Source organism: Halichoerus grypus, chromosome 4, assembly GCF_964656455.1.
Source record: "Halichoerus grypus chromosome 4, mHalGry1.hap1.1, whole genome shotgun sequence".
NCBI classification, from domain to species: domain Eukaryota; kingdom Metazoa; phylum Chordata; class Mammalia; order Carnivora; family Phocidae; genus Halichoerus; species Halichoerus grypus.
The window spans coordinates 180,146,512-180,160,805 of NC_135715.1; the positions used below are offsets into that span (position 1 = coordinate 180,146,512).

General features: G+C 44.9%; 1 protein-coding gene across 2 annotated transcripts in view; it reads right to left on the reverse strand.

Moving 5' to 3' along the window:
• LOC118539852 (protein FAM124B) overlaps positions 1–14,294 on the reverse strand; it is a 47,945-nt gene that overhangs the window by 8,018 nt on the left and 25,633 nt on the right. The window contains exon 1 of one of the 2 annotated variants that reach the window (XM_036098718.2): positions 9,221–10,256. The exons of the other annotated variant lie outside the window; for it this stretch is intronic. Within the exon in view, the coding sequence (XP_035954611.1) occupies positions 9,221–9,952 (732 nt within the window). The 5' untranslated portion in view covers positions 9,953–10,256. Of the gene's footprint in view, positions 1–9,220; positions 10,257–14,294 lie in introns of those variants that run through there. 2 annotated transcript variants of the gene reach the window in all.

Consider the following 14,294-nt stretch of genomic DNA (forward strand, 5'->3'; position numbering starts at 1 on the left):
CTTTAAAAAAAGAAATATAAATTTTTACATGTAGAAATGTATGGAAATGTAGAATCTCTGTATTGGGCCCCTAATTATTTGACATTAAGTAGATATAAAGTCTTATCGAAAAAATTTAAAAAGGCTTTCATTATATGGTTGGCCATTTCTGCAAACTTTTTAAGAGAATGAAATGTCAACTTTTCTTTCTTAAAGAGAGGTCTAAGATCTTTAGATCACATAGCACAAATGAGTTCAACATTATTAATGTAGAAATGCAGATGTGTGCAGTTAGAGTGAAAAATTTCTAGGAGAAACATAATGCTGAGTGATTGAGAGAAATCCCTTGAGGGAGAAGAAGGCTTCTTGCCAAAAATAGAATGAAATGCATTTTGTAGGAATTCTGATCATTTAGAGCTCATCTTTCCAAGAAATATTTGTAAAATGTTACAAATTGAGAGCTAGCTTTTTCAAGTTTCACGGAATGTTAGCAGTTATCTTGATGAATAGAAAGATCATTTGTCACTCATTTGACTCTAAACACTGAGAAACAAGAGAATATACATCATTGAAAAATGATGAAGCTGTTTAAGAACAGAGTCACATCATGAAGGGAAAATAATATTGTCTCTTACTAGAAGTGATTGCAAGAGATAGCAAAAGAGAATTTTTCCTGCACTGAGAAAAAAATTAAATGGAAACAAATTATACAGATAATAAGAAACCCAAAAACAATGCCAAACTTGCTTACCTAAGAGTTGAAACCAGTCCCTTCCAATTAACTGATCTGTAAATTAAAGGTACTTACTTCAACTGATTAACCAAAGCCACTGATGTTAACCTGCTTTTCTGTAAGAGTGAAAACCTTCTAAGCAATGCCTCCAAGTATTTTTTTTCAGGGCAGCATAAACCCAAGTATTGAGTGAGAAGAAGAGCAGGGATTGGAGTGTGTGTGTGTGTGTGTGTGGCTATGTGTGTGGTTCTGTGGGGTACATTAGGGTGGGGATGGATAATGGAAAAGAAACAAAGAAAGGAACAAAGAGGGAGGAATAGAGTCCAAGTGTGCACAGCTGAGAGATTCGGAAATGAGAAAGGACCCTCAAGAAATGCTACAGAAGAAAATTAATTACTTTCTTCATGAGAGACTATGTTCTTTCATTTTTCAATGGCTAATGAAGAACATAAGGACAAACTTAGTAAATGTCTGTTGATAAAATGAAAAGAACCACACGCTTGCTTACACCAAACTAGCTTCTGGAATATATAGCTTTTCGGAAGAGACAGACTTATTTCCTGAAAACAAGCAGTCAATCAATCCATGCTTCAGAAACAGCTGTCTACCTACTAGTCTACTGGAAATAGACATTTACAACAAAATACTGAAAAGAGGTAGAGAGTCATAAACTCCAAAATTATATGGTGCAACAATAAGAAAATGTGTAATCAGTCGCGTGTTACAAAAATTTCCATGTAAAACATACACCAAATGGGAGTGAATGTGCACTTGAGCTTCATGGCAGATTTCATAGAGAAATTGCTATTTGAGTGGAGCCTTGAAGGATGGATAAGTAAAGAGGAAGAGAAAGACATCTCTGGACAAGGAACAGCTTAGGCAATACATAGATGCAGATATCCATAAAATGCAACATTTTCAACCTAAACAGGAATGAAATTCTGACACATGCTACATGGATGAACCTTGAAAACATTATACTGAGTGAACTAAGCCAGACGTAAGGGCAAATATTATATGATTTCACACATGGGAGGTGCCTAGGATAGGAAAATTTATAGGGACAGAAAGAAGAATAGAGGTTACCAGGGACTGGGGAGAGGAGAGAATAGTGGATTATGTTGTAATAGGTACAAAGTTTCTAGTTGGTGTGATGAAGAAATTCTGGAAATAGACTACGGTGATGGTTGTGCAACATTGTAAATGTACTTAATGGCACTGAACCCAACACTTAAAAATGGTTCAAGTGACAAATTTTATGTTATGTGTATTTTATGACAATAAACAAAATACCTGGGTGCAGGAATGAGCCTAGAGTTCTGGAAATAAAGCTGGGATAGCCATAAATGTAGCAGTCATTTAAAAATATATTCATCTGTGATGTGCTGGATAAAATAGGATGCCTGGAGCTAGAGTGAAGAGCTAGAATGTCATAATAATAATAATGCATACTTAAAGCTATGCAGGCTTAAAGAAGGGAGAAGAGGAATGACCCCAGAGGAAAACTACAACAGTTGGGTGTGATTGAATGTGCAGCTTCTGGAAAAAGAGGCTTTAATAGTGACAAAAACCAGAGCAAATGGAGAGAGAGTGACCAGAGCTGGAGAAGATGGGGGAGATGGTGACTTAGGTTTTGCTTGGACTGAATGTAAGATGAGGATGAGACATTATGTTCAAATCGTCTTACAGGAAGCTGGAAATAAGCTAAATAAGTAAATAAATAAATAAGCTAAAGCTCAAGAGCTAGAGATACAAGTAAGGAGAACAAAGATGATATTAAATCCACAGGATGATCTATATTTCTTAATCTTAGGGAAACTTTTAGTCAAGGACAGCAGTTCTCAACTGGGGGAAACTTCACCCCCCAGAGGCACTTGACAAGGTCTGGAGGCATTTTGGTTGTCACAACTGGGGTACAGGGGTCGTTGCTACCGGCATCTAGAGCCCACAATACAGCCAACATCAGCAATGCACAGGACAGTCCTCCACGACAAAGAATCATCTAGGCCAAGATGTCAATGCCACCATGGGTGAGCAAACCTAATTCAGGGACAAGAAGAAAGAGGTGAGTCCTTGGGAAAAAACAGCAAAGGGACAGCCAGAGAAGACAAACTGCTTAGTTAAAGAGCTGGGTTATGGAAGCCCACAAAGGAGAGACTTTCGAGGGAGGGGCGGTCAACATTTACTGATGCTGGTGGCCTTAGAGCAAAAATTCTTCCAGAATCTGTATGAGAGGGGAGCACGCAGGGCAAACAGCAGCCTCCAAGACTAGAGGGACAACAGACAAATACAGGGAATCACAGCTTCTCGGAGAGGAGACTCCTAAGTGGAAGCCACAGCAAGAACCAGTGCCAGGTGAAGAAAACCTCAACTATGACTGAGGAATGGTGGAAGGTTCAGTGCAGACAACTCTGAGGGTTAAAAACTCCAGGGGGACCCAGTCATAGAGGGGCCCTGCAAGCTTGTGAGATTTCCCTCCAGGAGCTTGACCAGATGCTCACAATAAATATCGGAGATAAATCTCTTTGTGCTTCTGGAAGGGAAGGAGAAAAAGCACCACTTTTAAACATGCTAGAAAACTGTGTTATTAAAAGGCCTGCTCTCAGAGAAAACTAGTTAAGCAGAAGCTCACCTGAGCCTGACTGACCTGGGGGAAGGGAAATATTCAATTCCAGCCCATTCTAGCCATCCTCTCCTGCCAAAGGAGGGAGAAAAAAATTAAAAATACTTGTGAATTCACAGTCCTAGGCATAGACTCACTAAAAGACTGTGTGCAATCTAATCATATAATGCTTCCCCTTCCCCAACTCCTCACCACCACATTACAAAAGGCCTATTTTCAGCAGTTCCTTTAACATGCTACATCATGTCTAGCTAACAAAAACGAAAACAAAACAAAACACAAGGCATACTAAAAGGTAAAAAAACACAATTCGAAGAGACAGAGTAAGCATCAGAACCAGGCATGGCCGAGTTGTTGGAATTATCATGCCAGGAATTTGAAACAGCTATGATTAATGTACTAAGAGCTCTAATGGATAAAGTAAACAGCATGCAAGAACAGATGGGCAATATTAACAGAGATAGAAACACTAAGAAAGAACAGAAAGAAACACTAGAGATTTTAAAAAAAACACACATGCTGTAATAGAAATCAAGAATGCCTTTGATGGGCTTACTAGTAGACTGGACATAGCTGAGGAAAGAATCCTGAGCTTGAGAGCACCTCAGAAGAAATTTTCAAAACTAAAAATCGAAGAGAACAAAGACAAAAAACTAGAACGGAATATCCAAGGACTGTGAGACAGCTACCAAAAGTGTAACAGATGCATAGTAGGCAGACCAGAAGGCAAGAAAGAGAGAAAAGAACAGAAGAAATATTTGAAATAACAATGACTGAAAATGTTCCCCAAATTAATGTCAGAAACCAAACCACAAATCCAGGAAGCTCAGAGAACACCAAGCACAAAAATTCTGCAAAAGCTTCACCTAGACACATCGTTTTCCAAACTACGAAAATCAAAGATAAAGAAAAAATCCTAAAAGACACCAGAAAAAAAAAAGACAAGAGTGGGGCACCTGGGTGGCTTAGTCAGTTGAGCATTGGACTCTTGATTTCGGCTCAGGTCATGATATGAGGGTCATGAGATCGAGCCCCGCGTCAGGCTCTCCACTCAGCTCAGAGTCTGCTTGTCCCTCTCTCTCTGCTCCTCCCCCCACTCGCATGCGCAGTCTCTCTCTCTCAAATAAATAAATAAAATCTTTTAAAAAAATCTGAAGTAAGCAGAAGAAAAGATATCAGAATTAGAGCAGAAATCAAGGAAATTGAAAACAGGAAATCGGTAGAGAAAATCAATGAAATCAAAAGCTGGTTCTTGGAGAGCTATGTGGATTCTAACTCAAGTACTAATTGTAAAGGATTCAGAGGTGAGCCCGCAGACTGGAGGAAGGGTATGCAGGCATGAGTTCCAGCGCATTCAGCAGAATAAACTGGGAAGAGCTGCCAGAAAGGATGGCTGATGACCAGAGTGTGTTGTTGAGACTCAGCATCCTGGGTTGTACTGATGTTGGGTTCATATACTAGTGCAACTGAGCCCCCCGTCCAGGTCTATGAACAAGACACCACCACTGTGGGACAGGAGGTGGAGATGCGTGTGAACTTTCCCATTTCATTCATCTTGGGAAGCAGTCAACCCTTGTCAAGAAAGACCTGGAAGGTGGGCCCTCAAGGGGCTAAGAGAGAACCTCCCCGTTCTTGCTGTATCCTTGGCCTGGAGCACCTCCTGGTGACGGGTGTGGAGAACACAAGGAGGAGACCTGGGGAAGGATCTCAAGGTCACGTCCCGGCCAAGGAGCTCTGAATGGTGACACCCAGACCCAGAAGTCTTATAAGTTACCTTCCCTGTAAAGAACGTTTCTTGTTTTCCCCTTTATCCTCAAATTTTCAGAAAGATCTTGCTGAAAATTACAGCCTGGTTTCGGTAGCGTTGTGGAGACGTTGGCAAGGACATGCCCATAAGTGCAGGGTGGTGGTGGCCATGGTTACCAGTGAATATACCAAGGCAAGCTGGCCCGCAGCATTAGCCAATCTCCTGGGAGTTATTGGCAACACCACCAGAGACCAATGGCCTAGTGAGGAGAGCAGGGTGAAAGAGCCTTAGGGGCGTGTTCTAGCGTACCTGAGAAATCGCATCTTAGGGACTATGGCATGCCACCAAGTGCATTACTGGTCATGACATCATGATCTTCGCCTGCTTTCTGGCTGCTCCTTCTCCCATTGCTGCACTCATTCTTCTTCTCTTTCCCCACTCCTGGAGTGTGGACATTTTGTAGGTTTTGCCTTCATCTCTTCTCTTTCTACACTCTCTTCCTTGATAACAACACTTCTTCCCAGGGCTTCAACCATCACCCCAGCCTATGTCCCTAGTCCAAGCTCCAGCTCTCAGAGGCCACCTGATCGGGAGTATCTTCACCCAAATGACCTGCATCTCAAACCCAATGTGTCCAGACTTATCGTCACCTCCCTCTTTTTGACCCCTACATCTAATTCATTTCCAAATCTGTTAAGTCTACCCCTGAACTATAGTTCATATTTAACCTCACACTTCCATTATGGGTTTTCTTACTCAAAACTTTGCTGGCCCCTGAGTGGATGACTGAGGTCACCTTTGGATCAGTCAGTCTAGTACTCATCCAATCTACCCTATGTGAAGGTGCCAGGGCTAGCATCCTAAAGTGTATACTATAGACTATCACGTCTGCCCCTCCTCTAAAAACAACTAATGCCTGTTGTATATCCCCCTGCACCCATACTCAGTGGGCCAAAAATCGTTCTCCTAAACTCATTTGAACTCTCCAGCCCTACACCCTTCTACCGCCTGGTACAGTCATCCTCCAAGTTATACATCCTCCACACAACTTTTCCAAACTTGGTCAAATTAACTCTTCCCGTCCCTACACTCAAGGTGGGGACAGGGCATTTACCATAGGCCACTTGGTATTCCAGGCCCTTATGGGAGAGTTGGGCCCCCCATCAGCCCAACGTCACACAGAACGCCTAACACAGAAGGCAGCATGACATCACACCGAACACCTAACCAAAGGGTCACAGAGGGTTGGCCGTCTCATCTCCCACAGGGCAACTGCGGGAAAAATGCAGGGACAAAGGAGCACTGCTAGAGGGGAAGGGAAGAATATCCAACCGTACTTTTGCAGCCATCCAGAACTAAGACTAAAGGGAGAACAGGGCCTAGAACAGGGCCTGGTGCAGGGTAGGCACTCAGGAAGAATATTTTGTGAACGAACAAACATGGACATATTTGATCATTTATTGACACATTCATTCATTTACTGAGCATCTACTATGTACCCTACTATCACTCTCATCACATTTTGTACATTCTGCCTTCATCTCTTCTCTTTCTACGCTCTCTTCCTTGATAACAACACTTCTTCCCAGGGCTTCAACCATCACCCCAGCCTATGTCCCTAGTCTAAGCTCCAGCTCTCAGAGGCCACCTGATCGGGAGTATCTTCACCCAAATGACCTGCAAGCATCTCAAACCCAATGTGTCCAGACTTATCATCACCTCCCTCTTTTTGACCCCTACATCTAATTCATTTCCAAATCTGTTAAGTCTACCCCTGAACTATAGTTCATATTTAACCTCACACTTCCATTATGGGTTTTCTTACTCAAAACTCTGAGACTCTGAGAAGCATCAGACTGTCTGCATGGACAGGAGGTCATGTGGGGAAGGAACTGTTCACTGTGTGCATCTGGCGAGACAGCCAGTGGCTTCTTACATAGACAATAATCACATTGCTTCTGCGTGATCTCCTACAGCTTCTACTTTACAGAGCACCTCATTTATATTCTCTTTTTTGAGCCTCATAACAAATTATACATGTCAGTACCACTCACAGGCCCCATCAGTGACTGCTGATTGCAGTAAGGATAAAAGAGAAGCTCTTAGCAAGGGTCTGGTTCATTCACACAAGAATGTATTTGCCTCGGGCGCCTGGGTGGCTCAGTCGTTAAGCGTCTGCCTTCGGCTCAGGTCATGATCCCAGGGTCCTGGGATCGAGTCCCACATCGGGCTCCCTGTTCGGCGGGAAGCCTGCTTCTCCCTCTCCCACTCCCCCTGCTTGTGTTCCTGCTCTTGCTATCTCTCTCTCTGTCAAATAAATAAATAAAATCTTTAAAAAAAAAAAAAAAAAAAAAGAATGTATTTGCCTCCTGTGCGCCAGACACTGTTCTAGGGACCAGGAATACAAAAGTGGGCAAAGAGCTGCCTGCCCTCATGGTGCTTACCTTCCAGTGATTGACCATATTCCTGATGATGTGGTCTCCACCCACCTGCTCCTCTTCTTCCCCTGACCCCCGCTTTCCACCCCAGCCACATAGAACCTCAGGCAGTTTTCTGAACATGCCCCGCTAAGAAAATGTCACACCACACAAGGTCACCCACTGTCTCTCCTCTTTGGAACACCTTCCTCCCTTCTCCATCTGGCTACTTCCTTCTGGGCTGTCCAGCCTCAGCAGGCCCAGGTATCGCTCCTCAGGAAGCTTTGTCCATCGCGCGCCCTCACCATGTCTAGCACGCCCACACGTGTGTCCGTTCCAGCCCTGAGGAAAGGTTATTTGTGGAGAGGTTAATCGGTGGTTATGGTTTTCCCTTGAATAGGTATTATTTTCTTTCTTTTGGTCAACATCCGTCATCTGGGCCACCCCGCATTTGTTCCCCTACTGATCTTCACTGGGGGTCCTTACTCTCCCCTGGGAGTCCCAGGAGGGTCTGATTCCACAGACAATCCAAGTGTGGAGAGCAGAGCCTTTGCCTCAGAACTACACCAACCCACACGAATCCCATTCCCTTGGATGCAGCAATTGGTTTAGAGAAGAGCATCTGATCCAAGTTGGTCGGGTTGATCTTAAAAACAGGAACAGTTAAAAATGTGCCCCCTGCTGCACACACATACTCAATGTTTGTTTGACAGTGAGGTTGATTTTAAATGCGGGAGATTAACCAAGGCTGAAGGAGAAACTTTAGATGCCTTGGTAATTGCTGAGTTAAGTAAAAGGCACAGAAACTTCCTAGGTTGTTGGAAGAATTAAATAAAGTAATCAATGTAATAACACTTAGTCTAGGCCATAAGAGATAATAATAGCTAAAATTGCATTCTGGGCACTGCCTTAAGCACTTGAAGCATTACATCATTTCGTGTGGATAACAACCCACACTTTAGGAAGATGTTAATATTACCTCCATTGTGCTAATGAAGGAATCAAGGCTAAGCCAGGCAGCTACTGGGTACAAGGCTCAACGGCCACAGAACACTCCACGGGAGACGACACATCACGGTAGCGATCATGATTGTGCGTGGCTTAAATGGGATGCTTACAGAAGAAGGCTTTCATATCCAGGTTTTCTTTTTAAAGGCGTTCTAACCATCTAACTTGATTTGGGGAAAAATTGACAGTGATCCAAGCTGCTTAAACATTAAGTCAACAGGAAAAAAAAAATGAAGTCAACAGGACTACAGAATTAACAATCCCAACCATAATTACAACTTCAGCTTCCTTAGGTCAGATGGAAAGAGCTTAATTATTCCCAAACCCCAAAGTGTGGGCAAAGTATTTGCATACAGTTTTAAAGGACAATCTGAGAAATGGGGTGTCGTCGGATTCTACCTCAAACCACTTGCATAAGCTACAAGCTCATGGAGCATGAACTCCATTATCTGTCAGATGAGGGGATTTTATTAGGTCAGTGACTCTCGACCCTGACACTACTTATTTGAGTCATCCAAGGCACCCCTGGAGACGCTGGCCTAACTGGCCCGGGGTGCAAGCGTGGCATGGGAATTTTTGCAAGCTCCCCAGGGATTCTGATGTGCAAGCAAGGCTGAGAACCACTGCATTAAATCATCACGAAGGCCCATCGCAGAGGTACAATCACACAGTTCCATGTGTGTCTACAAAGATCAGAGGCAAAACCGGAATACCTGAAGCAGGATCTTATTGCCATCGTAGTCCTGTGTCTGCCACCTGGTGCGGCTGATGGGGACGCACGGATGGGGTAGGAGAGGTACTAACTGGCCTATCTCTTGAACCTTGAACTGCAGCACAGAAGATTCTTTGGGGTCCACTGACATTCCAAGGGGCAGCTGCGCCAGGGAGAACTGCAGAGCGAAGCTCTCAGTGGCATGGAGCACGAAGACACAGAAGTTGCTTTTCTGCACGGTGGCTTCCTTCTGCAGGATCAACTCATAGAGTCTGATGGCATCCTCGTAGTTATCAAAACTGCAGTAGAGTGTCACCCTCAGGACCTCGGAGCCGCAGTGCACCTGCCTCACACCCCAGACGGGCATCTGGCTGTCCACACTGTAGAACTCCTGGTTGGCAAGGATGTAGGGACACGGCCCCCCCTGAGCGTTCGGGGCGGGGTAGCAGTGCCACGGCCAGCGCTGGAGGGAGTCAAGAACCCGAAAGAGCCGCTCCTCTCCCAGGCTCTCGTGCAGGAAGAGCAACACAGACATCCCCGGGAACCGTGAGCGCTTGGAGTGGCACTTGTCATAGTATTTCACTGGACTGACCCGTTCTGACACCAGAAAGGGACGCACGTCTGGGCAAACGCAGTCCAGGAGCTGATCCAGAGTTTGCTGCAGAAGCGAGCCATGCCCAGAGTTGGCGAGCAGGTGGACGGTCATGGCCAGAGGCTCCGGTGTCCCGTCCATTCCGGACTGCCCGAGGAGGACAAAGGAAGCAGGCGTGGAGGGTCCACCGGTCAAGCTTCTGCAGTGAAGGAAGAAGCGGGCGGTTCTCCCGTGGAGTCTTCAGCCCACCAGGAAACCTGCAGCCACTTCAAAGCAAAGCTCCTAACCTGGGCCCCTACCTGCCGCAGCCGCACAGCCTGACCATCCACACAAACTGGGGCACAACAGCCGTGGGGTCAATGTCATCCAGCTCGTGCACAATGTAACTGCGCCTTGGGCTTGTCCAGGCACTCCCCCGGGTTTCTGTTTGACCTAAAAACCTATAATCCTGAGAAACACCCAAGTGGGTGGTTCTTACGGACACTCAGTAAAGGAAATGACCAGGCAAAGAGGAACATGAGTCGGCTCTGTTAGGCTGATAGCAATCTGTTTAGTTGAAAAGACATCCATTTTATGGGCCCACAATGGGTTCTGATTTCCTCCTTACATCTCTCCCTGTTTACAGTAGCCTGCCAGGCCACCTGAATACAATGACTGCTTTCAAACAATTCTCGAAACTTGTCCCCTTGCCAGGATTTTTTTCCCCCTTTGTCTTTTTATTTTGTTACCAGACAACTGATGCTAGGGCATTGGAGAGAAGATACCGTATCTAAATAATACTGAGTGTTCACTGAAAATGATTTGCTCTGATGCAAAGACTGAGTGTATGTACTGAAATGTTGCAAAAAAATTAAAGATGTTGCAAAAAAAAAGTCCCCCTTTATTCATGCTGATTCTATAGGAAGAGTGAGAGCTTCCCAATAGGGACAGTATGATTTCTCAGATCTATTAAGGATCTACTAGGCAGTTCTAAAGTTCTAAAACTTTACATAAATTTAATCCTGCAGCAAACCTATGAAGAAAAGACTATTTATCCCCAGATGACTGATGAATGACCTAGGGCTAAGTAACAGAAAAGCTAAGTAACTTGCCTAAGGTCTCACAGCGAAAAAGTGGCTGAGGAAGATTTGCACCCAGGAACTGAGAGGTGCCCCAGAGAAGTAAAGATGAGGTGCCTCTCAAGGACCTGGAAGTCTGGATTTTCTTCCTTGGGATAGGGAAAGGACACCAAAGCAAATTCTCGTTGAGGACATGTATTTATCCTAGAGACTCGGCGTGCTGTTGAATCTTAAAATGAATAATCTTCAATAAGAATATTCAAGCTCTAAACATAACACCCACCCTAATGTGTTCTGAGTATCCTTTTGAAAATCATTTGCTATTCGGAGAGCTGTGCTCCTGAAAAGGTGTGGACAAGCACATTTTTCTAAACAGAATTCTTAAAATAAGCTACTTATGAACGCTTATAAATGGAACATGTTGTGACAATCTTTTATAATTTAGAAAGCACTTTTGTGATTTTAAATATAACTTACCTTAACTTCTGCTTTATGTAGGCAGATTCCCTTAAAAGTTTAATAACCAAATTTGAAGTCAAATATTGTTATCTATGAAAAGGAATCATTTCTATTCAGATTCCTTTTCTAAATCAAACCTACACTTCCAATCATTCGAGGTTCATAAATCCTATACTTTTTGCATTGGAAAAATATATAAATATAGTTGATAACAAATGAATTGTTTTTTAATTATCATAGTAATTAAATTCATTTGGCTTCCACTTTCCAAAAATCATTAGTTTTTTTTTTTTAAGGCATTATAGTGCTCAATCTTTAAAAAAATAAATAAATAACAACTCTTAATTCACGTTACACAGTAGCATTTGCCGGCAATAAATTTCTCATCTCTCAGTAGGACACCCTCCCCTTTTCTCTGTCCTTCCACTCAGGGAGCTGACTGCACTCGGCACTTTAGACTTCAGACATGGTTTTTGAAATATCCTTTGCAATTCTGGAAATAACTCTAAAGATTCAAGGAGGAAAAACACACCCATGAGACAAAGATATTAACTCACAACATTTTGCACAAGGCAAGTATTGAAGCCCATATATAGGAACGGGTTTGCTTCTTCGTGTTGTTTTAATCTTTTAACCAGTGCGAAAACATACTTTTTCCCTCTTGAGGTTGTCATTTCTGTCAGGACTGGAAAGATTTCATTAATCTGAAGGCAGCCAAAGTGCCAAGAAATACAGGTGTGGGAGTGGGAGGGGGTACCATGAGTCTCCTTTCTGACTGGTTGCCTTTGCAATTATTTTTCCGGGAACAACCTGAAATACTGACCCTCAGAGTAACTGCCTCCCTCCTCCTCACTGCCTGCCACCCACCGTAATGGCCAGATTCTCAGCTCGGCTCTATTCCACTGTGCTCTTTCTTTTTGCAAGCTGCCTCTGCGGAAGGCACAGATGAATATACGAGGGGAAATCATCAGCTTTGACTCCCAGTACCTGGACAGCTGACACTCGGCTCTCTACCTTACTTTTCTTAAACTTGGCAAAGAAGCCCGGGTATCTGTCAGTCACCAGCCCCTGGACGGCAGCCAGGTGGTCAACTCCTCCTGGCAAAGTGGAGGAACTGGTGACAGGGAGTGCAAGGAAAGGTGAGAAATCAGCTAGTTATGAGGACTTGTTGGAGCCCAGGGACAGCCACCGGGATTTGTACCTGCTGTAAGCCGCATAAATATATGGGATACATTAAAACTCTGACACCCCACTGCCACTCTGAGAAAGCTTTGAGAAAGTTTCTTTCTCTCTTTAACTTAGAAAACGTGTTTATTTATCCCACATATTGAGAGCCAGGCACTGCGCCAGGAGCAGAGAAGAGAGCATCACCGGGTCCCACTTTGGAGGAGCACCTAAACTAATGGCATCGGCCTCCAGGGAGAGGAGGAGATGCTTCTGGAAGGAAGGAGCCAGGCAGCTGAGGAGACTCGGTTGGGGGAGGGGGAGGGGTTCCAAGGAGAGGAAGCTGATGGGGACAGGCTATTCCTGGAGAAGAGTGTAGGGATCGTGACCAACAGTGACCCACTGGCCAAAGGGCAAGCAGTTCAAGACAGCTGGAGGATGGGGACAGAGAAGGGGGAAGGTGGCAAGAGGCTAGAAAGGCAGCCAGACCTCACGGGTCACCCCAAAGGATTTGGGGTTTTTCTGATGGGAACAGAACCACGGGGAAGTTGACTTGAAAAAGGAGGCAGTGCTTTGAGGAAAACATGGACAGGAGCGATAGATAGAAAGTCAAAGTCAATGAACGGCATGTTGGTTGGCTATGGGCAGAAAGTGGCAGGGACGGGTCCAGGAGGCCTCCCACGGTGCTGAGGTGAGGCTACTCGTCCCCAGATAAGGGACCCCAGAGAAAGAGAGCAGTTGGGAGGGAGGATGGGGAGTGCAGATGGGACATGGTGGGTGTACATGCCTGTGGGACATCAGAGTGGAGATGTGAGTGGCCAGACAGCCTGCAGGGCAGCAGACCAGAGAAGATGGGTTGGGGACCATTGGTCTTTGGGTAACATGGGGAGGCAAGTGATGACCCAGTGGAGAACACGTGATGAGGAGAGGAAAGGTAAGAAGATGGGACTCCGGGGTGTCCAGTGTCAGGAACGAGTAGCATGTCTGTGGCATCCAGGGAGAAGTGGAGAGCGAGTGTGTTGTCTGAACCCTGTGTGGGTGTCTGAGGTTGCAGGATTTCAGGGAATGGCACCAGCTAGAAAAACACCATAACTCCAAGTTTCAGAATCATGCTCCCTTCTGGACTAAGCAAATTCCGAAGAAGCACCAAGCAGACCTCAGAGCCATTCAAACCTGTTTCCCTTGTTCCCCAAACAACCTTAACTCTGATTCCTTGTGTGATACTCAGCTGCTAACCAGAGGCCAGCATTGCAGAGCCCGAGGCAGTAAATGGAGACAGGTGCTGATGAAGGGCCAAGGGCTGTGCCACGCTCACCCTTTAACCCCTGATGGCAACCTACAGCCCTGTTCCTGCAGAGGGGAAGGCACTGGATAGATCTGAAGTGAAGAAGGAATTTGGCGTCTCTGAAGGAATAAGAATCCCAGGGAGCTTAAGGGACTGTTCAGCTGGTTAGTGGCAGAGCCCAGATTTCTGGTTTTTAAACTACGCTTCCCCACCACTCCTAAGAGGAGCCATGCACAGCAGCATTCATCACCTGTGTCTATTCAGAGAAGGGCCATTCAAGTTCACGCCACACAGCTGGCACAAAACAAGGGCAAAGGAAGGCGGGAGGAATGAACATTACTGGTTACACGTGTTTCCCCATCATAGACATTCCTGCCCCAGTGCCATTCCTGTAGTTGGCCTTCACCATCCTGGCCCTTCTCCCAACACACACACACACACACACACACACACACGCATGTACACAGAGATGCACACACACAGATGGGCATGCACACACATGCACTCGCACACACCC